The sequence below is a fragment of the Nyctereutes procyonoides genome, unplaced genomic scaffold (assembly GCF_905146905.1).
Source record: "Nyctereutes procyonoides isolate TBG_1078 unplaced genomic scaffold, NYPRO_anot_genome, whole genome shotgun sequence".
NCBI lineage: Eukaryota > Metazoa > Chordata > Mammalia > Carnivora > Canidae > Nyctereutes > Nyctereutes procyonoides.
The window spans coordinates 42,994,752-43,020,119 of record NW_026575020.1 but is presented as its reverse complement, the minus strand read 5'-3'; the positions used below and the strand labels follow the sequence as shown (position 1 = coordinate 43,020,119).

The window sequence follows — 25,368 nt, the reverse complement described above, 5'->3', positions numbered from 1 at the left end:
CAGGATTGCCAGCCTTTTCTGCCAGAGGGAATCCCTGAGAGGTGCATGAGCCCATGCAGATGAACGCTCAGAGCAGGACCCTGAGCGGTGGCGGCCGCCTGGGTTGTAGCGGGTCCTGTTGTTACAGGGGCCAGGGAGGCCTTACTGAAGACAGCATCGGACGGGTCACTCCCACAGACCATCCCCAGGGTCGAGCCTGAGAAGCTCCCCATGAGACTTGCCCAGTCTTCTCTTATTTCCCTCCCTGGTTCTGTCTCTGCATTACTTCCCCCTTCAGCCACTATTTCAACCACCTGGGGCTTATCTGGGGTCACTGGACGCCCCATGTACCCTGTCAGCTCAAGGCTCTTCGATCTGGCATACCTTTCCCCCTCGCTCCCTCCTTCACCTGATGCACTCCTACTCATCCTTAGGTGCTCCTGTCTCCAGGAAGCCTTCCCCGACCACCTCCCACAGCCAGGGGGACATCCCTGCTCTCTGTTGCTGCGGTGTTTACCCCACACACTGCACGGCAATGACTTGCTTACCTGTGAGCTCCAGGAGGCGAGACGCCGCACCTTGCTCCCCGCTGTAAACCCAGCACCTGGCACGTTGTCTGGCGTGGAGTAGATGCTCAGAAAAAAGTTAATGACTAACTGAATGGATGGATGAGTCAGTTCTGCATCCCCCACACTGCAGGAAATGTCTGTAGAACAGATCTGAGTGGGAGGTTCCAGCAGGGCCCGGGAGAAGCCCCTGGGGTTTGGGTGTTGGGTTGTGAACAGAGCTGACCCCCAGCCCCGCCCACAGGTGGATCAGCCTGCCCCCCTCCCCACAGACCGGGGTCCCCAGAGCGAGCTTCCAGAGGCTAAGCCCCAGCTCAGCCTTACCTCTTAGCTGTTCCATCTGCACAGCCCAGCCAGATCCCCGCAGCCAGCATTGCCGGCAGCCAGGCCAATTGTCCCGGCGTCTTCCTATTTTAGACATCTCTCTGCCTCGGTCCCTTCTAATGTTTCCAGCCCGGCTGCGGGGGGAGGAAAAAGAGGTTACTGCTACTTTAAATGTACTGTATGAAGGCGAGGGCTGGAGAGGGGCCTGCTTGCAGGAATACCCAGTCATCTAGTTGGAAAAGCCGCCAGATGGAATACAAAAGGAGAAACCCAGACGCTCATGGAGACAGCCTTGGTTCATAAATCAGGTGGGGCCAGGGGCTGGGGGCCCGTTCGCCATGGAGCCGGACTCCCTCCTGGACCAAGACGACTCCTACGACTCCTACGGTAAGAGGGCCCTGGCCTCTGCCAAGTGGCAGAGTTGGGGATTCAGCCGCTGGTTGCTCAGCAGACTTTTCTCTGCTTGCTGCAGGAAACTGAGTTGATGGGGGAGGCCGGCAGGCGGCTGGGCACTGTCTGATCTTGGGGCCTATGTGTCGTCATGGGTGCCTAGGCTTAGGGAGCACAGGGGAAGGGTGCCCCTCCACCCCGGTGCAGAGCTGGGGGCAGCCCCTTGGAATCTGGACTTGAGTAGGGTCAGGGGAGGGAGAGGGAGTTTAGGCTGCCTCTGTTTTGCTCTTGGCCAAGAAGGAAAGGAAGGAAGTTCTCAGCCTCCTGCCTGTCTGCCTCCCTCCTGTCCCCAAGCCTGCTGGGTGCTGTGGAGAATTTAATTAGTGAGATCCTGCAGATAAATATAGATGGACCAGGCATCAAGAATGTACCCTGTAATTAAAGCCAGGCTGAAAACACACCCCGCTTTGTAGGGCCCTGGGGCTACCACCAGGGAGCTGCCCCCACCGCCCCTGCCGCAGACCCCAGGGTAGCTGGAAACCATGGAGAAGATTTTGGGGGGCAGTTGCCAGGGATAGGAGCTCTCACTGAGAGCCTGGGACAGGACTTGGAGGACCAAGGATGGCCTGGAAGGGGCAGGTTCTGTGGGCTTGGAGCTCCAGGGGCACAGGTAAATGAAGCCCCTACTGCTCAGCCTGGCCAGGGAGCTTCATCTTGGCTGGCATGCCAGTGCATTCTGGCTGTCTCTGGGCAACGTGCACGTGAGAAAAGCAGGAGGCGAGGGTGCCTGAGGGACTGAGGCATGGTGTGAGGGGTAACAGATTTTAGGGTGCAGCAGGGAGAAGACCAAAAAGGGGGTAGTTGAGCCAAAAAGGGGGTAGTTGAGTGACAGCCTCACTCCAGCTTAGAGCAGACTTTTGGGGGCTCAGGTCCTCCCGGGACCATAGTTTCTGCAAAGAAGGCTGAATTCTCCCTCTGATCCCCACTCCCACCCCCTGAGCCTCCAGCCAGGCCTGGCCTCTGAGACAGGTTCTAGGCCAAATTTCCTTCCTCCTGCAGCAGCTTGGCTCTTTCCAGGGAGAGGGGACCTTTGTCATGTTGGGAGCTGCAATCCTGCAGGGAGTTTGGCAAGGCCCAACCCACAAGCCTGGCACCTTTGGGCAGTTGGGTGGCCAGTGGATGCATGCCATGTGACCCCTACGTGCTCAGCTGTGTGCCAGGGTCAGAGGTTCAGAAACAAACAGCTCAAGCTTAAGAAGTAGTTTATGCTTGTTGAATGGAGGGAGGAAAAAGAGAAAGAGGGAGGAAGGCAAGGAGGGAGAGGCCGGGGTGATGAGAGGCCTCTGCCCTGGAAGAGCTCCCAGCCTCAGATGGGAGACGGACAAATGATATGAGGCTGGGGTGAGTGACGAGTTCTCCAGGGAAGGGGCGGCAGACAATCTGAGATGTGGGACAGGCCCGCTTACCCCCTAGAAGCACTCACCTGAAACTTGGCATGGCAATGCCTGGGTGATACTCCGCAGAGGGCACGGACCGTTCTCTGGGAGACCAGCCCATGGCCAGGTGAGGCTCCAGATCCCCCAGGACTGCATCTCCCCGCCTGGAACCCAGGGCCCTGACTTACTATTTCCTGCTTTGCTAGCAGCCACCCAGGGCAGGGCAAGGCTTGTACCCAGGGAACTGAGGCCATTCACTGTGGAGTCAGCACCTTGTCTTTGCCTGTGGCTGGTCTTCTGGAAGCTTGTCAGGCAGTATTGTGCCTAGGAGCCAAGAGGAAGAGGCAAAGGGATGGAGGGAGCCTTAGGAAGGGGTCAGGCAGGAATGGAGGCTAGCCCAGGCTCTCCATGTGAACCCCAGCTGCAGCCCAGAGGGGTCTGGCTCCAGCATGCCTGGGAAGTCCAGAGCTGAAGGGGCTCTGGAACAAGGCCAGTGAGGAAAACTATGGACACAGAGTCACTTCCTTTCTGTGTTCATTCATTTCACCAAAGCTACTTTCAGGTCCTGTACTAAGTTTTGGCGTTGGGAAGATAAGTGCAATCTTGTCTCTACAGCTTCGTGACATTTCCAGGCTAGGCTGGGAGAGAGCAAAGCACTCTGATGGGGGAGGCCAAGGCACCATGGAACCTCTAACCCCACACATGAAGTCCAGGAAGGCTTCCTGGGGGAGATGACTCCTCCACTAAAGAAGTTGATGACTTCATGAAACCCTTTCATCATCTGCCTTCTGGGATAGGTGACTTTCCTGATTTTTTCCTGCCTATTTCTTAGTCTTTTCTTCGGTTCCTTCTCTTAGATACTTTCTTTTTCCTGCTATCCACATGGTCCCTTGACAAGGTCTGCTGCTTCTGCCTCCCTGCATGACCTGACTCTTTCTCCCTCCCTCCCTCACTCTGTAGGCTCCAGTCCTACAGATCTGAACTTCCTCACACTCACCAAACTAGTTATCAGCCCAGGGCCTTTTCACATGCTGTTTCCTTTGCTTGGAACACACTTTCTTCCTCTTATTCATCACTAAGCTAACTCATCCTCCTCTTCCTCCAGTTCCCAAACTCAACTGAAAAGTCACCTCCTCAGAGGAGCCTTCCCTGGACCATGATCCTTCAATCCATCAAATGAGATCTCATTCTTAATTTCTCTTTTCCTTTATGGAGCCTGTTCCTATAGCACTGGACATTATTGTGTGTGTGTGTGTGTGTGTGTGTGTGTGTGTGTGTGCTTAAACTCTACATGTCCCCCAGTTTCTGAGCTCTCAGACAGCTGTTATCCCCAGAGCATAGCTCTCTGCCTAGCGCAGAGTAAGCATCCAGTACATACTTGTTGAATGAGTGAGTGAACAAATACCGTTGGCCCAGGCAAAGAGGTGAGGAAAGGCATTCCAGGCAGATGGGACAGCAGGTGCAAAGGCTGGAGAAACTTCTGATGGTTCTCCAGCACTTCCAAGGAGAGTGGTGCTTTAGGTCAGGGTTGACAAGCTGAGCTCCTTGAGGGACTTGGGAACTTCAGTGGGTACAGGGTTGAGAGAGACACAGCTGGGAGTGGGGCTCTGGGCCCCAAGGGCCTCAAGGCAAGCAAGATTCTCTTCTTCCATCTGAGCTTTGAGTCCATTCACCTGGTGCTTAGGGGCAGAAAGGGGTTTGACCACATCCCAACCACTGACACGAATGTTCTGGAAGCCTGAGCCATATTGAGGGTGTCTTTGCAGACAGGGCTGAGCAGTGCCCTATCGGGTGGTCCTGAAGTGAGAGACCCTTCCATTAGGCCAGTGAGGGCTGACACAACTGGGGGAGTGGCAAACACAGGAGCAGGGGTTTCTTTACTCAACAATCAGAAGCAGGAAGGCAAAGAGAAGCAGGCCCTTCATGGATGGGCCTCAGTTTCCCCGTGTATAAATTGGGGCAAGGGTCAGACAAGATCTGACTGACTCCCTCTAGAGAGGGCCCCTCAGCTGCATGACAAGTCCAGCTCAGAGAAGCACTTCCTTCCCAATTGCCATCAACTGAGGAAGAAAACAGAAGGGAGAGCTGACTGTGGGCTGACCAGGAAGCAAATACCCTGTAGAACATTCTCTCTTCAGATTCTCTCATCGCCTTGCCACGCCCCCACTTTGCAGATGCGGCCTCCCACCCATCATGGCAGTACATCTTGGTGCTCCTCAACAGGGACATGTTTTTATTGCCTGGTCACTAATCTGACTCCCATTTAAAGCCAAGAAATCCTTGAGAGCAAGGGCTGTGTCTAGTGCACTGTATTCACTGTATGAATGAATGAATAAACGAACAAGTGAATGGCACCAGTTGGATCCTGCCCTTGCCTTGCTCCGTGCCCTCAGGCATCACCCTCCCCATCTCTGGGCTTACTTATTTCCCTAGCCACTATTTATACTCCGTACCCCTGGATGTTCCAGCTCTGACCTTCTAAGGTTCTAAATCAGACTCAGCACTTGGCACCCACTGCCCGCCCTGTGGCCTGAGCCTCATTCTGACTCCCTTTGCCATCAGATGCCAGGACCAGGCCTCTGCTCTTCGCTCAGGCTCCACTTCTTTGTCTGACAAATGGGCAGACTCAGCTGGGCCCTGGTCACCTCCCTGGCTTTCTCGGGGCTCAGAGGGGTGACAAGGCAGAGTGTCATGAGACCAGGCACCTGTTGGGGGGCTGGTGATTCACAGAGGGAGCTGGGCCTGGGTGGCGCCCCAGATAGGGGGTGATTTTATAAATCTCCCAGTGCTGCAGGCACAACGACCAGCCTTATTCATTGAGTCCTTTCCCAAGGGAGATTCCATTCAAGGTCCTGTATGGACTTTGTCTTCAAATCCTCATGACAGATATGGTAGGTTGCTGTTAGCACCATTTTCCAGATAAGGAAACTAAGGCTGAGTTAAGTGATGGCCAAGATCACACAGGGAGGTGGGTGACTTGAACTCAGCTTGCTCCAGAGCCCAGGACTTTGATTTTGTGGCACAGTCTGAGAGCCGAGTCACTATGCCAGAGCTGCCACCTGGAGGTCCCTTCACTTGCCCAGGGAAAATCCTGCCTCCCCCTGGGAGGGTCTGTTGGCACCGCTCTAGGGACGAGCCCAATGCAGGAGGAGCCACAACCCAGGGTGATAGTAGCTCAGCTGGGAATGGCAAGCAGAAACAGCTGCAGTGGGACAGGGTCAATGTAAAGAGAAAGCTATTTTGGGCTAGAAACTGTCAGGGGTCTGATACTACCACTCCCTGGCCCTTCCCATGAGAGGAGGAACTGAAGATGTTTGCCTCAGCTGGTGACAGATAGACAAGAACCATAAAAGAACAGCTGTATGCCTGGCCATGCACCTCACTTTCATCCTCTGGCTTCCCCTTCCCAGCACCCTGTGGGGTTGATGTTAGCATTCTCATGTTAGAGATGGGGAAATAAGCTCAGAAACGCTGAATGACTCACCCAAAGTCACACAGCCAGTGAATGGCAGAGCTAAGGGTCATGTAGGTTTGTCCCACCCTAGAGCACATGCTTTTTTTTTTTTTTTTAAAGATTTATTTATTTATTTATTCAGAGAGAGCGAAAGAGAGGCAGAGACACAGGCAGAGGGAGAAGCAGGCTCCATGCAGGGAGCCCGACGTGGGACTCGATCCCTGGTCTCCAGGATCACACCCCGGGCTGCAGGCAGCACTAAACCGCTGCGCCACTGGGGCTGCCCTAGAGCACATGCTTTTAACCAATGCCCACTAGGGCCTCCTCTGAGGCCGTGTCTGTGTGGGTGGATCATTGGGAGGGTGCTCAGGCCTGGCCTACCTCTCAGGGACAAGAACCTGGGCTTCTTCCTGGCTCTGCCACTCAAGCAACTCAACAGGAGCTGGGCATAGACCTGGGCCCTCAGCAAGCTGTAGTTTCCCTGTCTGTGGAATGGAGCTCATGATGCCAGCCTGACCTACATGGGCTGGGGAAAGAGTGCTGAACCCAGATTCCTTCCATCTTGTTCTGGGGCTCTGCCCTGGGCCTGCTGGCCACCCAAGGTACAGGAGAAGCCACACTCCTACCTATGGCCCTTTCACAGGTGAGCCAATGAGACCAGAGAGGCAGAGGAGGGGGACCCCGTTCACTTTGTATGTACCAGCTCCGTGCTGTTTCCACATGGAGTCGCTGGCTCCTCACAGAGGGAGGAACAATCCCACTGCTTGCACGAGAAATCGAGGCTTAGAGGGGCTCCAAGCCACAAGCTCTGGGGGGGGGGCACTCAAAATTCAAACCCTGGACTCCAAGACTCCTGTGCTTTTGTACACCACTCTGGGCTGTTCCTTGGGGACTCTGGCCTCAAATGCCCTTCCTGTGCCCTGGAATGCTTCCGTTCGGCTGGCCAGCCATGCCTGGGCCTCTGACCCAGCCCAGCTGGGCGGGTACATGAGGGATGGAGCCCTCCCCTTCTTGCCCCGTTGCCCCACGGGACTCTGGGAAGAGGCTAAATCAGGAGGAATAGTCAATAAAGAAGAACAATGAGGATGGACAGGAGGGGCTTAAATCATTTATGCGCCCAAGCCTGACCAGGTAGCCACACAAGTAAGCTAAGATGTGGGGTCTGGGGAGGGGGCCACGGAGGACAGCCTCGTGTCTAGAGTGGGCCAGGCAGAGCCAGGAGAAAGCTCAGGAGAAAGGAGCTGGTGTCCCCCAGGGAGAGAGGCTCCTGGTGGGAGGAGGGAGGAGCTCCTTCAGGAGCTCCTATTGTTTAGAAAGCAAAGACATGATTCCCTGCCCTCTCCCTCCTGAATTGCACTAGGCGTGCATGGACCAGGCCTTGGCTTCTGTTCTGGACTACTTGGCTCTCTGGGTCTTTATCTCCTCATCAGAGGGGTAGCGACAGTAGTAGCCACCTCCCACAGTTCCCACTCTTGAGAGGACCACACCAGCAGTCATTCCTTGTTAGGTTGCCCTGGATGACTACTGCCTCCCGCTGGCCCTCCTGCTGGGAGCTGGTGTGGAGTCTCCTTCTGCTGGATGGAAATGTCCAGCTGACATCATCCCGGGCTTTCTGAAGCCATGCCCTCCACACCCCAGCTAGGGCTCCTCCCAGAAGGTCACTTCCAGAAGCCCCAGGAGGCTGAAGCAGGCAGGAGATGGCCCCAAGGGAGAGGGTCTTTGTGGGGGCCTCCTGTTCATCCCCCATTACATGATGGTAAGATGAAGGCCCTGAGAGGGAACGAACTGAGAACAACTCAAGGTCCATTCCACCTCCTAAGTAGGTCCTGAGATCTGCCCTAGCTCCGGCCCACAGCCCCACCTCAGGCCAGGCCCACCTTGGACTCCTAGAGGGCTGTCTCACCCCCTCCTGGGTCTCCCCATCTCAGTCCGTGCCCCAAACTCATCCTCTGTGGAAAGCCAAGGGGACCCCCTCAGTGCAGCAGGATAAAGTGCAAACTCACTTACACAGCTTCTAGGAAGTCCACCATCTGACCCCAGGATGGGGCCTCTGCCCTTGTCTCCAGCCACACCCCTTTCTTTCTCCCCACCCCACCTCCATGAATTCATCTCTGCCACAGATGTGCTGTCCTTCTTCTCCCCCCTTACCTTTGCCCCCTGCCTGGATCACTCTTGTAACATAGCTCTCCCTACTACTTCTCCCCCAAACTGGTCACTCCTGCTCATCCTGAGATCTCAGCTCAGGTGTCACTTCCTCCAGGAAGCCTTCCCTGACTACCTTGTTGGAGGTCACAGACACCCTGAGCTTCCCGCTATCCTGTTACACAGTGATGGGTACAGTTCATTTGCTTTCCTGCTTGTCTTCACCTCTGGGCCATGAGCTGTTTCATGAGCCAGACTGAAAACTTGGAGGCTGAGAGGGGAAGGGTGAAGAAAGAAGTCAGGATGACTTTGCCTTTGGCCTGTGTGGCAGGAGTGTTGGTGTCCACACTGAGTGGGGGACATGAGTGGAAGAGTAGATTCCGAGTGGGAGTGATGTCCTGGGCTTGCTGTGTCTGAAAATCCTGTGGAACCGTCTGGGAGTTTTCTGTAGAAGAGTCTATGGTGGTCCTTCCAGATGTAACCTCTGGAGAGGCCCCAGCTCTAGAATGGAGGACAGGAGTGTCCGGGGTCTTCCCTGCTGTGTAAGTGCCACTCCCTGTCCTAGGCTCTTTGCAACCTTACTCACTGGCCAGCCAAGGTCCCGCCACCTCCCCCAGGATGCCAGCCCTGGTCAGCCTAGCTGAAGCTGCTCTGTTTTCTCCTTGATTGTACCTTCTCCGCCATTACCTCATCTAGTCCTAAGGCATTCCACGAGCTATGCCTTCGAAGTCCTCAAGGTGGGGGTCTCATCCCTCTGTCTCTTGTAGCCTCTACAATATCCTGCACAGGGACCCACACACACACAGAAAAAAAGCCACGCGGCCCAAGAACGCTGCCCCTCCCTGGACAGGGTTGGTTCCCAGCAGCCTCTGCCCCTCCCTGGACAGGGTTGGTTCCCAGCAGCCTCTGCCAGTGGGATTCTAGGGAAAACCAAACAGAAGCCAGGGAGGCTTCGGGTCAGACCGACGCAGGGGAGCTGAGGGGAGAGGCAGGAAGAGGGAGGGGTGCATTTCTGTCCAATCTGGAAGCGTGGGCGGATGGCTGGATCCTTATAACCCCCGGCTGGAGGCACACCAGCCAGTGACCTACATCCCAGTGTGCCTGAGTGTGTGTGCACACACACATGAATGCATGCGGAGGCATGAGCACGTGTGAGTAGGAGAGTGCCCTCCAGGGGGTCTCTGTCTTCGCTGGCTATGGGGGTCCCACCTGCCTACCCTGAGGTTGCACCGACTCTGCATCAGAACAAGTGGGTCTGTGCTCCAGAAAAGCCAGCTCAGGGTCACACAGTTCCTGAAATGGCAGCTGGGGGTGCCTCTCCCTGGGGCCCCACCCCACTTCTGCCCTAGACTCTCTCTTCCTTGACCCAGATATCCACTAAAGGACCTCACTTGCCTTTGCTAGTGATGGAGTGGGGGGCGGCTGCTAGTATCAGTGCAGTGGAGGGAGGGAGCCCCTGCATGAGGCTGAACCAGAAGGTGGCCAGAGAGGTTGGGAGGGTGGGTAGGTGGGTTCTGGCTTCCGGAGCTGATGCTGAAGCAGGGGTGGGGGGGTGGTTTGCATTCAGGGCCCTACTCAGGAGCCGTCTGGGGCCTGGCCCAGGTCTGTCCTTGCTTTCCCTCCAGGTAGCCTCCCAGAGATAGGGGGCAGAAGATAGAGAGGTGAGGCCCCTCTTTGACCCAATCAATGGCTGTGCCGTGCCGGCTCCATGGCCCAGAAGCTGGGGTGCCTGAGAAAGTGTCTGCTTGGAGAGCCTTTAGTCTTTTCTCTGGCCAGCTCTGTGGTAGGCGAGGAGGGGTGGTTGTGCTCTCTCTTCTGGGGCTCTTCCCCCAGCCTGGGCCTCAGGTAGCTTGGAGGGGATGGACAGGGCCCCCCTCAGTCTCTCTCTCTCTTTCTCCATATCTCTCTCTCTCTCTAGCTGAAGTTGACGTACAATGTTATATTGGTTTCAGGTGTATAACATAGCAATTCAACAATTACATACATTACAAAATGCTCACCATGAGAAGCGTACCTACCATCTGTCACGGAGCAAAACAATCACGACACTCTTGACTATATTCTCCACACTACACTTTTCGTCCCTGTGACTTGTGTCTTTGATAACTGGGAGTCTGCACCTCTGAGGATCCCTCACCTCTTTCACTTCTCCCCCCAGACTCCCTAAAACCACCAGTTTGTTCTCTGTGCTTATGAGTCTGCTTCTGTGCTGTCTCCCCAGAATTCCCAAGACCCCCCAAACACACCTCTGCTCAGCACAGTGCCCCCTTTCCTGTGCCACTTCACCCAAGTCCGGGTGGCTGCCCACCTGTGGGAGGTCAGAGTCTCCGCTGCCAGAGAAGCTGAGCCTAGACAGGGACTGGGAAGCTGAGAGGGGAGGCCAACAAGGCCAGGAGCCAAGAGTGCGGTCACACTCCTGGGTTGGCCCTTCAGTCAGGCCCGCTCAGCCTCTGGTTCCCAGTGCTATGGCTTCAGAGGGCTCCATTCCCTAAAGTCCTTGGCAGCCCAATCAAGCTCAGCTTCTAGGGGGAAGTAGGAGGGCAACTCGTTCTCCTCCTCTTGGCTACAAGGGTAGATGGCTTTGCAGGCGCACCTCGATGGGATAAACCAGGCAGACAGGGAGCAGGGAGAGGGACGGACACTGCGCAGCACGTGGAACTCTAGGGAGAATTCATTTTACAATGGAGGAAACTGAGGCACAGACATGTATGGTGATTTAAATATATATATAAAATATTAATATATATACTTATTTATTGGGGTTCAATTTGCCAATATATAGTATAACACCCAGTGGTCATCCTGTCAAGTGCCCCCCTTAGTGCCCGTCACCCAGTCATCCCATCCCGCTGCCCACCTCCCCTTCCACTACCCACCTCGTCCCAATGCAATGCCCCCAAACTGGACTAACTCCTACACATGCATTGGTGGCCTGTGCTGACCACAGCCTCCAGGAGGCATTCCCAGCCTCCAGGAGTCAGTGCCTGGTGACTGTGAGCAGATTGCTCCAGGACACATCTGTGGAGTCTGTGTCCTGGGGTGGCACCCCTGCAGCCTATAACAGGAAGCCAAGCAGAGGATGTGGAGAAAGGGGAACCCTCTTGCATGTTGGTGGGAATGTGAACTGGTGCAGCCACTCTGGAAAACTGTGTGGAGGTTCCTCAAAGAGTTAAAAATAGACCTGCCCTACGACCCAAATATTGCACTGTTGGGGATTTACCCCAAAGATTCAGATGCAATGAAATGCTGGGACACCTGCACCCCGATGTTTTTAGCAGCCATGTCCACAATAGCCAAACTGTGGAAGGAGCCTCGGTGTCCATCGAAAGATGAATGGATAAAGAAGATGTGGTTTATGTATACAATGGAATATTCCTCAGCCATCAGAAACGACAAATACCCACCATTTGCTTCAACGTGGATGGAACTGGAGGGTGTTATGCTGAGTGAAGTAAGTCAATTGGAGAAGGACAAACAGTGTATGTTCTCATTCATTTGGGGAATATGAATAATAGTGAAAGGGAATATAAGGGAAGGGAGAAGAAATGAGTGAGAAATATCAGAAAGGGAGACAGAACATAAAGACTCCTGACTCTGGGAAATGAACTAGGGGTGGTGGAAGGGGAGGAGGGCGGGGGGTGGGGGTGAATGGGTGACGGGCACTGAGGGGGGCACTCGACGGGATGAGCACTGGGTGTTATTCTGTATGTCGGTAAATTGAACACCAATAAAAATTAATTTATCAAAAAAAAAAACCAGGAAGCCAAGCATTTTAGAAAGAAGGAGAAAGAGGGAAGGATTAACAAAACTATGTTTTTAGAGAAAGGAGAAGACGAGAGAGAAAACAAGTTGGCAGCAGTGGGAAGGGGGTTGCTTCTCCTCACGGTGCCCGGTGAGTATGCTTGGATGAGCTAGACCCATAGGCCTGTGCAGAGAGGCAGATATCATTTCTCCGTGGGCACGCTCCTGGGCAGCTCATCCCTTCCCAAGGCAGGGCCTTGGGCATAACCTGGCCTTGCTGATGTGCCCTTCCTGGATTTGGCTCTTGATTCCCCTAACCAGGCAGGGCAGGTATTCTGGAGAAGGGGAGACCCAGGCAGGCATTTAGCGGTGTACCCTGCACCTCAGGTATCACCAACTATCAGTGGAGCTCAGATTCCTTGGCCCCACGAACTCTAAGAGTCAGCAGACTCTGTCCAGGCCAGTGGTTTCCCAACTGTTGGAAGAGTCCTAGGGTCCCACGGAGATGCCAAAAGGTTGCCAAATAAGAAAGACTCCCTGCCCTTGGCCTAACCTAGCTCTGCCCAGAGCAGCTTGCTTGCATCTAAATATTTTTCATTTGAAACAAGGGTTCTGTATCTCCATTCACTTAAAAAGAACCCACCTCCTGGAATAGACAGGAAGGCCAAGGTCTAGAGAGGAGTGGGATGGTGGAGCCACATCCCGCCCTTCCTGTTGGAACACATGGGCCCCCTGCTGAAAGCTGAAATGTGAGCATATGACTAGGAATCTGAAAGTAGGTTTTATTTGGTAATCCTGAGTGACAGCAAAGGACCCTTGGTTTCTGGGGTGCCGGGTGGGGATGTGAAAAAGGAAGAGCTCTAGAGTGGAAATGGAAGAGCAGAGCTGAGTGGCCTATCACTGTGCACTTAGTTTAATTGCATTTGACCCAGCCCGTTTCCAAAGCTGTTCAGAGACACTGCGTGGACTTCCTGGCTTCAGCCAAAGCAGCGGTAGGTACAGAATCAGAGTCTCAGGGGTGACGCCTCAGCTTCTCTACTGACTCACTTGACCTTGACCAAATTAACCACCTCTTGAGACTCAGTGTCTTCCTCAATAAAATGGCACCAGAGTTGTGAGGGGTGCACGAAAACCCAGAATGGAGTTAACAATTCCTGGTGGGCTCAGAATTTTTCCTTATTGTATATGAACTTGAGGAAGTTCACAGTCTAAGGTTCAAAACCCAGCGATGCCCCTTACTCACTGTGTGACTTCAGGCAAGTTTCTTAACCTTTCTGCCTCGGCTTTCCCATCTGTAAAATGGGGATAGTAGTTGTACCCCCTCCCTCTCCGTCTCACAGGAAGTAATGTTAATATGCATGAAGTACCCAGAACAGGGCTGTGTAGGGTTTGCTATCAATATTCGTATTCAAATAACAGCAAAGACCAGGTCTTGCAGGGGAGAGAGACCAGAAATGGAATAAAAGAATGAATGCAAGAAAAATTAGGGTTCTCCCAGGGAATGCCTTGCGGTCCTCACCCATTAGTGGTAGCCTCCAATTGTTGCTCTTGGCTGGGACCTCCCTGCCACCCACTCCCTGTGGCTTGACTCTCCCTGCATTTTTCTGCGAACATGTAGAGGTAGGATTCCATTTTGCCCCTAGATGACTTTGGGTGATAAAGAAGTAACTTCAGCCTCTTTGAATTGAATCTTCTCTCCAGAACATGTAACAAAGCTGGAAATTGGAATTTCCTTGGAGCTGATTATTCTGGGAGGGCACCTCCTGGCATTAAAACTAAATTAGATCAAGGTACCTCTGTTATTAGCAAAATAATTCCCTACGATTACAGAATGCAGCCATGAATCCTGACGGCAGATGAACTTCAGGTGACTTACTTGAGACAAATAACTGTGCAGAAATCACAGGCTCATCTAATCACTTCTCTATAGCATTGCAGTCAGGTAATTATGCTAATGGTTATAAGAAATCACCTTTTGTGGTCTGGGATTTGGAGGGCTTGAGACAGAAGTGTGTGTGGTGGATATTTTACCAGGTTTGAGCCAGAGAGGCCCCATGCCGTGTTTGGTGCTGAAATGGGCCATTTCTGGGGAGCTGGTTTGGTCTGTTGTCGACTGTTGGAAAATCCTGTTATGCAATCGGAATTGCAATGGCTTCATTATTTATCTCTTTTCAGATCATCTTAATATAGGAAATTAAATTTGTTTAAGTTCCACTGTTGGGGATGGCAATTCCAAGAAGCAAATTAAACTATAAAAGCTCAGGACTTTGAGTCAGTTCCATTCAGCTAATGTGTATTTGTGCTTGTTGGATGTCAGGCACCGATCTAGGCACAAGCCCGGGTGGATGTGCCAAAGTTTGAGAGTGTGTATGGTCCTTTCTGAACATGGTCTGTCATACTCTCGGCAGGCTGGCAGAGATGATATCATCCCCATTTCAAAGACAAGGAAACGGAGGCTCAGAAGTGTGAAATAACTTGCCCAAGGTGCTGCTGCTACTAATCAGTGGAGATGATTACTTCTGTCCTCCCAGGGAAATCTGGGAGGCCTCCTAGAGGAGTGGACATGGGGAGGGTAGAGTAGGGAGGCAGAGGAAATAGCAGGGAAAACACTCAGAGGCAGAGATTAAAGGGGGTTTTTAAGGATGAGGAGATGGGGTTGGAAGAGTGGCCGAGGATTGGACAGTATAGGACCTGCAATGACAGCTGAAGGTTTGGGTAATGGGAGGGATAACATGGAATCTGAGCAGCACCTGGGCTGCAGTTTGGGGGACCCACTAGTGGGCTTCTGGCAGGAACAGGGTCAGAAGGGGACGAAGTAAGTAACAGATGATTGTTTGGGATAAGTGTGTGCCAAATATTACGTAAAATGGACTTATACTGAAAAATTATTCATCATTTATATGAAATTCACATTTCATTGGACATCTTGGATTTCATCTGGCGATCCTAGCCCAGCTGGGTTCTGGGCACCAGCTGTTTCCTCTGCCTGGTATGACTTTCTCTTATGGGCACGCCTCCTGGCAAACTCCTTTCTACCCTTTGAAGTCCTGTACTTCTTACTACTGCTGTGGCAACATTTATCACGCAGTCTGGTCATTAATTTCCTATGTAATTCTAGAATCTATCTAACATCTAATATCAATCCCTCCTCTGAGCAGCCAACCTCCCTTCTAGCTGCATGAGAAAAAGAAAAGTGAGGGTCATGACTCACTCTATTTCCTGACCCCATCCCCGCCCCCAATTGCCTCCAATTGCTGCTCTGTCTCAGGATGAGCCAGCCTTTCTGCCCCTCCTGAGAGCCTGCCTGCTTCCATATCACTCACCTCTTTCACTAGCTTCTGCAAAGTCTCACCCTCTCCTAGGGTTCCTCCTTCCCACCACAGGGACACAGAGCAAGTGCTTCCTGAGCTCCTGTCACAGGTTGGCTTTCCCAGGCAGCTGGCTCAGAGATATGCTAGGGCCCAGGAGGTCGTCAGGGCCTGCTCTGGGGCTCAACATCTGTGGACAGGAAGGGCGGGAAGCCAGACGGGGCAGAAGGAGAAGCTGAACTGCCATGCAGTCACAGTGCTGGCGTCCGCCCATCCTGCGTGGGGTCTGGGGAGGGCTTGGCCCTTCAGACTTGTCCTGAGTTGTGTCAAGGGGCTCAGCCCTGGGGTGATCCATCACTGATGTGGGACACCCTGGGGAAGGGGTATCACCTCAGATGCAGTGGTTTACTCCAGCAGAGGCCATCCCCAGAGAGCACTGACAGCTGAGGGCCATTTTGCAGCAGCCTCTGACACCAGGGGGAGTGAGTCCTTCATTCTGGAAGCGGGGATCTGGGCTGCGTGTCCCAGCATCCACCACTCCCCCCCCCAAACATTACAAACTCCTGGGCGTGGCACTCAGGGACCCCCAGTCCCTAGCCCAGACTCCTTTTCCTACTGCCTCTCTCACAGCTGCTTGTTTGGAATTCCCGGAGCAGGCTGGGCAGGCGCCTTAACACAGCCATGCTTTTGCCTGGGTCATCCCCTCTTCACCTGGCTAACGTCTCTCTCTGCTCCTTTAAGACATGCTTGGAGGTCATCTCCTTAAACCATTTCCTAGAGCCACCACTGCAGCCCACCAACCCAGGTGAGTCAGGCCCCCCAAAACCATCCAACTCCCTTCATTGTGAGCACTCTGGGAGCTCCTCACCTGTGGGCCCTGGGGTCCATGAACAGGGGGGCACCCTGGGCCCTAGTGGTGGTGTTGACTTCTCTTCCCCTGCATCTGGGAGCCGCTGGATGCTCTGTTTATCTGTGTTCCTGGCTCCAAGCACAGAGCCTGGCCCAGCCTCCGTGCCTGGACACACCAGAGAATTCACAGACGGCAGAGGGGGTGTGAGAGAAACCACAGAGCTGGAACCACAGCGTCCAGACTGATGACATCGGGCAGGGCTGTGCCCCTTGGAATGGGGCTGCCCTGGGAATCAGAGCCAGTGTCCCCTTCAGCATCACTGACTTTCCTCCATTCACAGAGGCCGACTCCAGCTGCATTCTCAGGCAGTATTTAATTCACAAATGCCCCAGAGCTGGGGTGAGGTTTGCACATCTCGGCAGTTTATCCTCTGTGACCCTCACTGCCCCCCCCCACACACACACTGCAGCAGAGCACCTCCTTGTGCTGTCCTCTTTTTCCATTCATGGCACCCCTGCCCTAGGTGTCTGTGGGCCTGGGTCTTCATCACATGACGCATCTGTTGATGTGGTTTTGAATCTCGCTGCCATCATCAGGTGCAATGAAGTCAGAGAACTGTCCTTCTGTGTTAGCAACAAGGAGGCCATGGATGATCTCCCTGAGAAGCGTCAAGATGGCAGGCCTTAAGCCAGGCAGGGTTCCCACCTTAAGTGGCCATTTGCATGGGACAAAGTGCCAACAGCAGCTAATGTCCGTGTCACCGGGATAATGTGACATTGTCCAGTGTGATCTGGATCAGCACATTAGATCAAACAATCTCATCTGAGCCCATGAAGCACACAGCACTGTTCTTTTCCAGTGACCAGAGAGCCTGGCCGACTTTACGTGTTTGCTCCTACCACATGTGACACTGGTCAATTCATCTTCCAGAGTATGGACCATAAGCAATTTGCCATCCTGTATGTCGCCTTGATGGAAGCTCCTGGCAAGTGGACATATGTGGATTTTGCATATACAGTGCAGATGATGCATTTGGTAAAGCACCTCAGATGTGTCCCTGGGGAGGGTGCCGCAGGCTCCGTTGCCCCTACAGATGGAAGCTGGCAAGGAAAAGACAAGTCCAGATTGAGATCCCTGGGCTATGTATGAGAACAGATTGGAGGGGGCCAGAGCAGCCGTGGAGAGACAGGGAGGAGGGCCTCTGGTTCTGAGATGCCAGGCAGCCCCTCACCCAGGACTAGCACAAAGGACAGGAGGAGGGAGTCTGAGAAGCGCTAACATGGAGTACACTTCTGCCCCTCCCACCTCCTGGGCCAACTTGCAGTCGCTTGCTGTTGTGCAGAGTTGGAGAACACTCCCTGGCATTTTTTTTCCCAGCCTCCTTCTATCATGGTAACCCAGTTGGGTCTCTTCCACCTTCCCCCGCAAATATCTTCCTCTTGGCCAATATTCACATAATTGCTACCCTTTCCCAAAAATGGGGGCATGCATTTTGCCTCTATTACTTCACTGTATCTTCATACAAGGGTATCTTCATACCCTTGCAATAAGCCCTAGTCACATCCTGGCTGTGCAGACAGAGAAACTAGGGCTCAGAGGGATGTAGCAGTATGCCCTATGCCACACAGCTGGCAAATGGCTCAGCCTAGATGTGAACCCAGGTCTGTCTGACCCCAAAGGTCATATTACCTCCCATGAACATCTGATGAGTCCAGGCAATCTGTATAATGGGATTGGTTTCCTTTTGAGAGTTTGGCATGACCCTTTCTTGTCTCGGAGTATTTGGGTCCTCTCACTCCTTTATTCATTCATCTGACCTTCCTGAGGCCCAGCATTACGTGGGTAGTAAGGCTACAATGGTGGCTCAGACAAGGTTCGTGGGCTGGAGGAGCTCCCGGCCTGCTCAGGGAGGAGACAGATCGATAACCAGGTGCAACAATCCACAAGGTGATAGACCCAGAGAGTGGGATGGGAGGATGCTGTGAGAGCTCTCTGCCTGGGAGAGTGGCTGAGGACCTCCCAGGGGCTTTCCATGGGCTGAAATGCCAGTGTTGGATAACAGAAGAGGGGGAGAATGAATACTCTAGGGAGACTAAACAGTTTGTGCAAAGGCATGAAGACGTGACGGAGGTTGGGGGGCTGGGGAGATTCAGTTGCACAGAGTGGGGGAATCTCAGCTGGCTGGGACCAGGGTATGAAGGATCCCAGGGGAGACTGAGGAGCAGGCTATTCATGTTCTCAAGTTTTACTGAGCACTTCACCATGAGTCACACTTTGTGCTGAGCACTTCGTAGACATGATGGTCATATTATTTAAATAAGGACACTGAAGTTCAGAGCAGGACTGCATTTTATGGGGATTTTATATTTTATACTACCCTGCTTGCTCTGTATCTTTAAAAAAGGTTCTGAAATATTAAACAAACACCTGGGACCTTGATCCAGGGCAAGAAATAAAACCTTACCAGTATCGATGAAGCCCCTTCCTGGCATCCTTCACCTGTCCCCACCAGAGGCAAACACTTCATTAAATGGTATTATTTATCATTCTTCTGAATTTCTTCAGACTTTTACCAAACATGTGCATTCCTTTATGCCTTCTGCTGATGGACACGGAAGCTGCTTCAGATTCTTTTTTAAGATTTTATTTATTTATTCATGAGAGAGGCAGAGACATAGGCAGAGGGAGAGGCAGGCTCCTGATGGGGAGCCCGATGTGGGACTTGATCTGGGGACTCCAAGATCATGCCCTGAGCCAAAGGCACACGCTCAACCGCTGAGCCATCCAGGCGTCCCTGCTTCAGATTCTTTACAAGGATAAATGCTGTGGCAATGAGTGAGCCCCAGGTTTATCCCAGAAGCCGAGTTCTCTGGGTCACTGGGGTGTGTAATGCATTCTCAACATTTCTAGATACTGTCAGATTCTTCTCCGGAGTGGTGGCACCCATTTTGCCTTCCCCCAGCAGTGTATGAGAGCTCCTCATGTGCTACATCTTCATCAACACCCTGCCCTCCTCTTTGCTTTTTGCTAATCTCACAGGTGTGCGATAGCACTTCACTGGGGTTTTATTTTGTGTTTCCCTGATTAAGAGTGTGGCTGAGTGTTTTTTCATGATTTCCCTTCCTCAAATTGCCTGTTCCTAACCAATTTTCTCTTGAAAATTGATTAGTAGGAGATCTTTGTATGTTTTGGATATTGTGTTCCAAGTATCTTCTTTTGATAGAACTTTTATTTTTTAAATTTAAAAAATTTTTAAAGTTTTTAAAAAACTTTCTTCATTTGAGAGAGAGAAAGAGCACGAGCAAGAGCACAAGCAAGGGAGAGTGGCAGGCAGAGGGAGAGGGAGAGACAGGCTCCCAGCTGAGCAGGGAGAGTGATTTGGGACTTGATCCTAGGACTCTGGGATCATGACCTGAGCTGAAGGCAGATGCTTAACTGACTGAGCCACCCAGGCATCTGACAGACAGGAATTTTATACTTTTTAAAAAAGATTAAATTTATTCATGAGAGACACACAGAGAGAGAGACACAGGCAGAGAGAGAAGCAGGCTCCCTGCAGTGTTGAGGGAGGCCCCCAATTAGGGACTCTATCCCAGGACCCTGGGATCATGATCAGGGCCAAAGGCAGATGCTCAACCACTGAGCCACCCAGGCGTCCCAATCTTATACTTTTAAAAAAAAAGATTTTATTTAGTCATTTACTTAGAGTGCATAAGTAGAGGGGAAGAGCAAAGGGAGAAGGAGAGAATTCCAAGCAGACTCAGCGCTGAGTGTGAGCCCATTATGGCGCTTGATCTCAGGACTCTGAGATCAAACCCAAGTGCCTTGAGTTTTATATGTTAATTAACTGTATCAATCTTTTCCTTAATGGTTTGTGCTTTGGGGATGTTTAATAAATCTTTCCCTATTACACAAGTTCTTTGTGTTTAAATCTTTAACCCTACTAGAAGCAAATTTTTTTTAATTTAAAGATTTATTTGTTTATTTATTTATTTATGATAGACATAGAGAGAGAGAGAGAGAGAGAGAGGCAGAGACACAGGAGGAGGGAGAAGCAGGCTCCATGCCAGGAGCCCGACGTGGGACTCGATCCCAGGACTCCAGGATCGCTAAACTGCTGAGCCACCCAGGGATCCCCTAGAATCAATTTTTTTAATGCAAGTTGTGAGGTAGGGATTCCATCTCATTTTTCCCCAACGTGGACATCCAATAACTCTTTAAAAAAAGCACTGTTTATAGAAAAGTCCACCCTTGAGGAGACAGAACATGGAAGACTCCTAACTCTGGGAAACGAACTAGGGGTGGTGGAAGGGGAGGTGGGTGGGGGGTGGGGGTGACTGGGTGGTGGGCACTGAGGTGGGCATTTGACGGGATGAGCACTGGGTGTTATATTGTATGTTGGCAAATTGAACACCAATAAGAAATAAATTTATTATTTAAAAAAAAAGAAAAAAAAAAGAAAAGAAAAGTCCACCCTTGGGACGCCTGAGTGGCTCAGTGGTTGAGCATCTGCCTTCGGCTCAGGGCATGATCCAGGACCATGGGATCAAGTCCCACATTGGGCTTTCTGCATGGAGCCTGCTTCTCCTCCATCTGCCTAGGACTCTGCCTCTCTCTGTCTTATGAATAAATAAATAAAATCTTAAAAATAAAAATAAAGAAAAGTCCACCCTTTTCCCAGTGACTTGCAGCACCACTTTTGCCACTTATCAAGTTTCCAGACATGTGTGGTCTATTTTTGCAGCCTCTGTTCTAGTCTACTGACCTATTCATCTATCCTTGGGCTAGTATCATACAGTGTAGCTGCATCTCTTTAGGCCCTTAGCACCTCTTTCCTTGAATTAGAGGAGCTAGTGGTTTCCTGAGCATCTTCTTCATCTTTGCATTCCTTCATCACTCATGACACGAACATGCCCATCAGGCTTTTTTTTTTTTTTTTGCGAAGGCTTTCTCACATGCTATCTCTTGGGCTTCTCAGATTCCCTTCTGCAGAAAGGAAACTGAGGCAAGGGGTGAGAAGGCTTGCCAAGGTCACACAGTCAGAAGGTGCTGGGTTAGGGGTTCTGCAAGATTTTGAAGCCACCCTGTCCATCCATCCCACATTACCCAGGCTCCGAAGACCTCTACTTGACCCTCTGGCTCATCCGATACAGGAGTTTCACTCTTCTTTCTTTCAACAAGTAGCTTCTGAATCATGGGAGGGTGCCAGCTTCTGTCGGTGCTGGGCCCAGATCCCATTTCTGGAGGCCTCTTCTCAGTGCTGGAGACCAGTAGGAAGGGTGGGCATTTTCTGGGAAGCTGGCTGAAGCCTCGGGTCAGCCAGAGGGGAGCAGGTGGAGTTTCAGCGGCAGTTTAAAGAGCCCCATGCTGGGCGTGCACTTGGGGCCCAGGGCTGCCTTCAGAAAGGACGCCGGCTTCCCAGGGATTGGAGGCGTCCTCCCGCCCTCCCGCCTTGAAAGGCAGGAATGCAAAGGATCAGCTTTCAGCAGAGCTGTGGCTGCCTTTCCGGGGAGCTCCGGGTGCAGGCCCTTCCCGAGAGGCCAAATTAACTGGTTCTGTCTGTCCAACTGGGAGAACCGCTCTAGCTAAAAATAGCGCCCTGCCCGGCTTCGGTCGCCTGGAGCCCGGGCCGCGACAGTCCCGGGAGCTCGGGGAGCCCCGGACACCCCACCCCGGGGCCTGGCCGAGTCCCGGTCCCACCCCCGAGGCGGCGGCGGAGGCCGCCGGCGCCGCGCTGTCCCCACAGGTGGCGCGGAGGGTGGAAGGCCGGGGGGCCGGGGAGCGGGCGAGGCCGTCCGGGATGGGAGCCGGAGGGGCGGCCTCCCGCGCGCTCGCCTGGGTCTCCCTGCCCCTGCTGGGGCCTCCGACCGGCGCGCTCTGCAAGGACACGCTTTGCTGCCGAGGTAAGGCAGGGCGGGCGGCACTGACTAGGGCCTCGTCCTCGTTCCCCACCCCAGGGCCGCCGCAGGGCTAGGGGTGGGAGTGGGGTGCGGGTGCCGAGCGAGGGAGAACCTGGGGATCGGGCTCAGGGAGTGGAGCCAGGCACGCTCCGCAAACTCACCTTTAGTTTGGAAAAGTCGCAGTCTCCCCATCACGACTGAGAAGCGTTCGCCTCCCTTTGGCCTCTCAGTCTTCCTTTCTGGAAAATGGGACAATAAAATCGTCAAGCTTTAATATCTGTGGTGACTTCAAGAGACGTTGGGGAACCCGCTGCAGCCGCCTGCAGGCGTTCTGGCGCAGTTTGCCCCAAACCAGATGGGGTTCTGGAGGGTCTATGTCGGTGGGAGGGCTGGAGGTGCCTTCCCTGTGACCTGCCCTCACCCTGCCGTGCTGTCGCAGAGCTCTGCACCTAGCATCAGCCCGCGTCCCATCCAGGGATCAGAGGTCCAGGCAAGCTCACCCGCGAAGTTGAAGGGGCCGGAGGACGCGGACGCCCGAAAATGCTTGTCGGAGAGGAAGGTGTAGAGTGGAAGAGGGTGTGCCAAGCAGGGGGGCAGTCGACGCCTCCGACTCGTACCCCATAGCCCCCAGGGCAAAGTCGGGCTTTGGTCTTTGACACCCTAGGGGCTGGGGCAGGAGCTCAGTGGCCCTCCGCAGCCTGGCGGAGACAGCGGCGCGCTCGACCCGGCTGGGTCCGGGACGGGGAAGGAGGCATGTGGCGGGGCCCAGATGGGACTGGGGACACGTGCCGAGAGCGGAGGGCGTCGCCCCACTCAGTCCGGCAGTCGGCGGCGGGGCCGAGGTGGTAGTAGTGCGGCGGATTGGCCAAACAGGTGTGCCCCTGCCCCTCCCCTCCCCTCCCCTCCCCTCCCATCCCTCCCCTCCCCTCCCCGCCTCCGCTCAGTCCCGGACCCGCGGGCGGAGCTGCGGGTGGCCGGGCCTGCGATTGGCCGGGCTGGGCCTGCCGGTGGCCGGGGGAGCCCCGCAGCCAGAGCAGCGTCGCACCGGGGAGGCGCGGAGCGGGCGGGAGCGCTCTCTGCCCCGCCCGCCGCCGGCTGGGCCCGCTCCGCCTGGCTGGCGCTGCGGAAACTTTGCTGCGGCCCCGGCACCCAGCGACCCCGCCACCCCGTGACTCTGGGTCGGTGCAGCTCGGGCTCCCGCGCCTTTGCGATGGCAGCGCCCGGTGGCCGGGCTGGCGCTTAGAGGTAAGAGCCTGGGCCCCCAGCCGGCAGGAGGGGGTCCCCGGGCTTGCGGGGGTCCCAGAGGGACCTGAGGTTCGAAAGAATCTGAGGGCCTGCCGAGAGGTGTCAGGGTACCAGACTGAGGAGTTTGCTTTACTTCTCTCTTCCACCCTACAGCCCCCCTGCGCTTCAAAGAGATCTTTCCGAGGTGCATTCCTTTAAACTGCCCACTGTGCCCTGCCTAGATCGTTGGGTCCTTGGGGGAGAACCGCGCGGGGTCTCACGAGGAAGGCACCCGAGCTGGCGCTTGCAGCCCACAGGGATTAGGGTGGGGGATTTCTCCAGCTTCCCAACCCCACGCTTCCAGTGGTCTTCCCAGATTGAGGACCCTCTTCCGCTCACCCTGGGATTGGTAGTTGAACAGCCACTCCTCTCAATCCAGAGCCAGGCACCCTGGGGCACCCAAGTTTGAAATGTTGTTTTGTTCAACTGGTAACCACTCCTCAGTGTTGAGGGGGCGGGGTCACTGAAGAGAGGTCTGGTTTTGGTTTTCTGGGCTGCCCTCACCGGTCAGCTAAGCAGGGTAGGAATAGAGAGGGAAGCCATCTAGGTTCCAGTTCCCAGCCTGGTGGGAATGATTGCGTTTTCTGATTTCCAAATGCTGCATTCTTTTAAGCTGTCTGACTTGAGTCATAGGGAAACTGAGCCCCCATTCTATTCTGCTATTTAGGGGAGAAATTAATTTTAATTTTAATTTAATTTTAATTGAGAGTAGATGAGTAGGTAGCCTGTCACCTATGAGGATCATCATCTTTAACATTTTTTCCCCAGTGTCAAAGCCAAACATCTTTCTGTGTTTTCTTGACCTAAGACAGTACAGCCAAGAATGAAAACCAAAGCAAACACCAGCTCTGAGGCCCAGAGAACTTGGGTGTAAACCCCAGCTCCGCCACTCACTAGCTTTGTGTTCTTGGGAAGTGTGTTTAACCTCTCTGAGCTCAAAGTCTTACCCCAGGTCGATGTAGTGAGGCTTTTGAAGGTAATGCGCCAAAAGCACCTGGCTCATAGGACAACAGTCTTGGGCTCCAGGCTGTATCCTAGAGCTTGGGCCCTCTTGCAGCCTGAGTGACCCAGCCCCACCTCGTGCCTCGGTTTCCCCTTCACTCAAAGGTTGATATGAACCAGCCCCTCTTAACTAGCCCTTTCGAGGAAAGTGCACAGATGCACATATCCTTCAAGGCATACAATTTCAGTGTGTTTGTAGGGCTCAGATTTAAGACAGCCCCATCCATTCCCTTCCTTACCATGAAATGCTCAGAAGACACAAGCCTTTCTGTCTACCACTGGCCTCTCCCCATCCCTTTTGGATTTGTGGAGGTGAAGGTTGTAAATATCAGGACAGTACAAATGACAAATTAGCCAGCATTATAACCAGGGAGAGACACTGACCTGGATAACCTAACTCAATATCACCTTCAAAAGTGCTATGCCACCCCTTCTCTTCTTCCTTCCCTGATGTGGCATCTCCAACATCAAATCTTTTTAGCTGGGATCCTCTAGCAACAGCTAACTAGGCACCTGGCTTCATGATTGGGCAACTCCGGTCTGATACAAAAACTCTTTCTGTTTGGGGTAGAAATCTGTGTTCCTGTTACTTCTACCCACTGGTTCTGGTACAACCCTTCAGGCAGGCATCTCTTACTGGCTCAGTTATGCACTGTGGTCCCCTGGTACCTGGTGTTCTGTTCCTCCCCTTAGGCATTCAACATACTGAACTGAGTTTGGCAACGGTGGTAGCACCATTTTTTGAGTGTTTATGATGTGCTAGGTCCTGTGCTGAGAGCTTTATACATAGTAGTTCCTTGCATCCTTAAGACGTTAGGACCTCAAGGCTGATTCTTTTTTGACCCTCATTTAGGGTTAGAGAGGTCGCGAGATTTACCCAAGGTCGTACAGCCCATAAGGACCTGAGCTGCATCTCAAACCTGGCATCTGCCTTTAAAGCCTGTGCTTCTAATTGTCATTTTTGTCCTGTGCTGTCATTTTGTCCTGTCCTG

The 25,368-nt window shown here is 53.2% G+C and overlaps 1 protein-coding gene and 1 long non-coding RNA gene across 4 annotated transcripts in view; one reads left to right on the top strand and one right to left on the bottom strand.

The window, feature by feature from the left end:
• The first annotated feature begins 1,049 nt into the window (after positions 1-1,049).
• Positions 1,050-25,368, top strand: part of DAB2IP (DAB2 interacting protein) — a 192,609-nt gene continuing 168,290 nt past the window's right edge. The window contains exon 1 of one of the 3 annotated variants that reach the window (XM_055316001.1): positions 1,050-1,256. In XM_055316001.1, the coding sequence (XP_055171976.1) occupies positions 1,208-1,256 (49 nt within the window). In that variant the 5' untranslated portion in view covers positions 1,050-1,207. Of the gene's footprint in view, positions 1,257-21,609; positions 22,094-23,127; positions 23,336-25,368 lie in introns of those variants that run through there. The other 2 variants (XM_055315982.1, XM_055316018.1) reach the window with 2 other exon arrangements.
• Positions 16,548-22,891, bottom strand: LOC129503740 (uncharacterized). The gene is made up of 3 exons (XR_008663241.1): positions 22,591-22,891; positions 22,252-22,329; positions 16,548-17,290 (listed from the first exon to the last, which is right to left on the bottom strand). It is a non-coding gene; the product is annotated as an uncharacterized LOC129503740 (long non-coding RNA).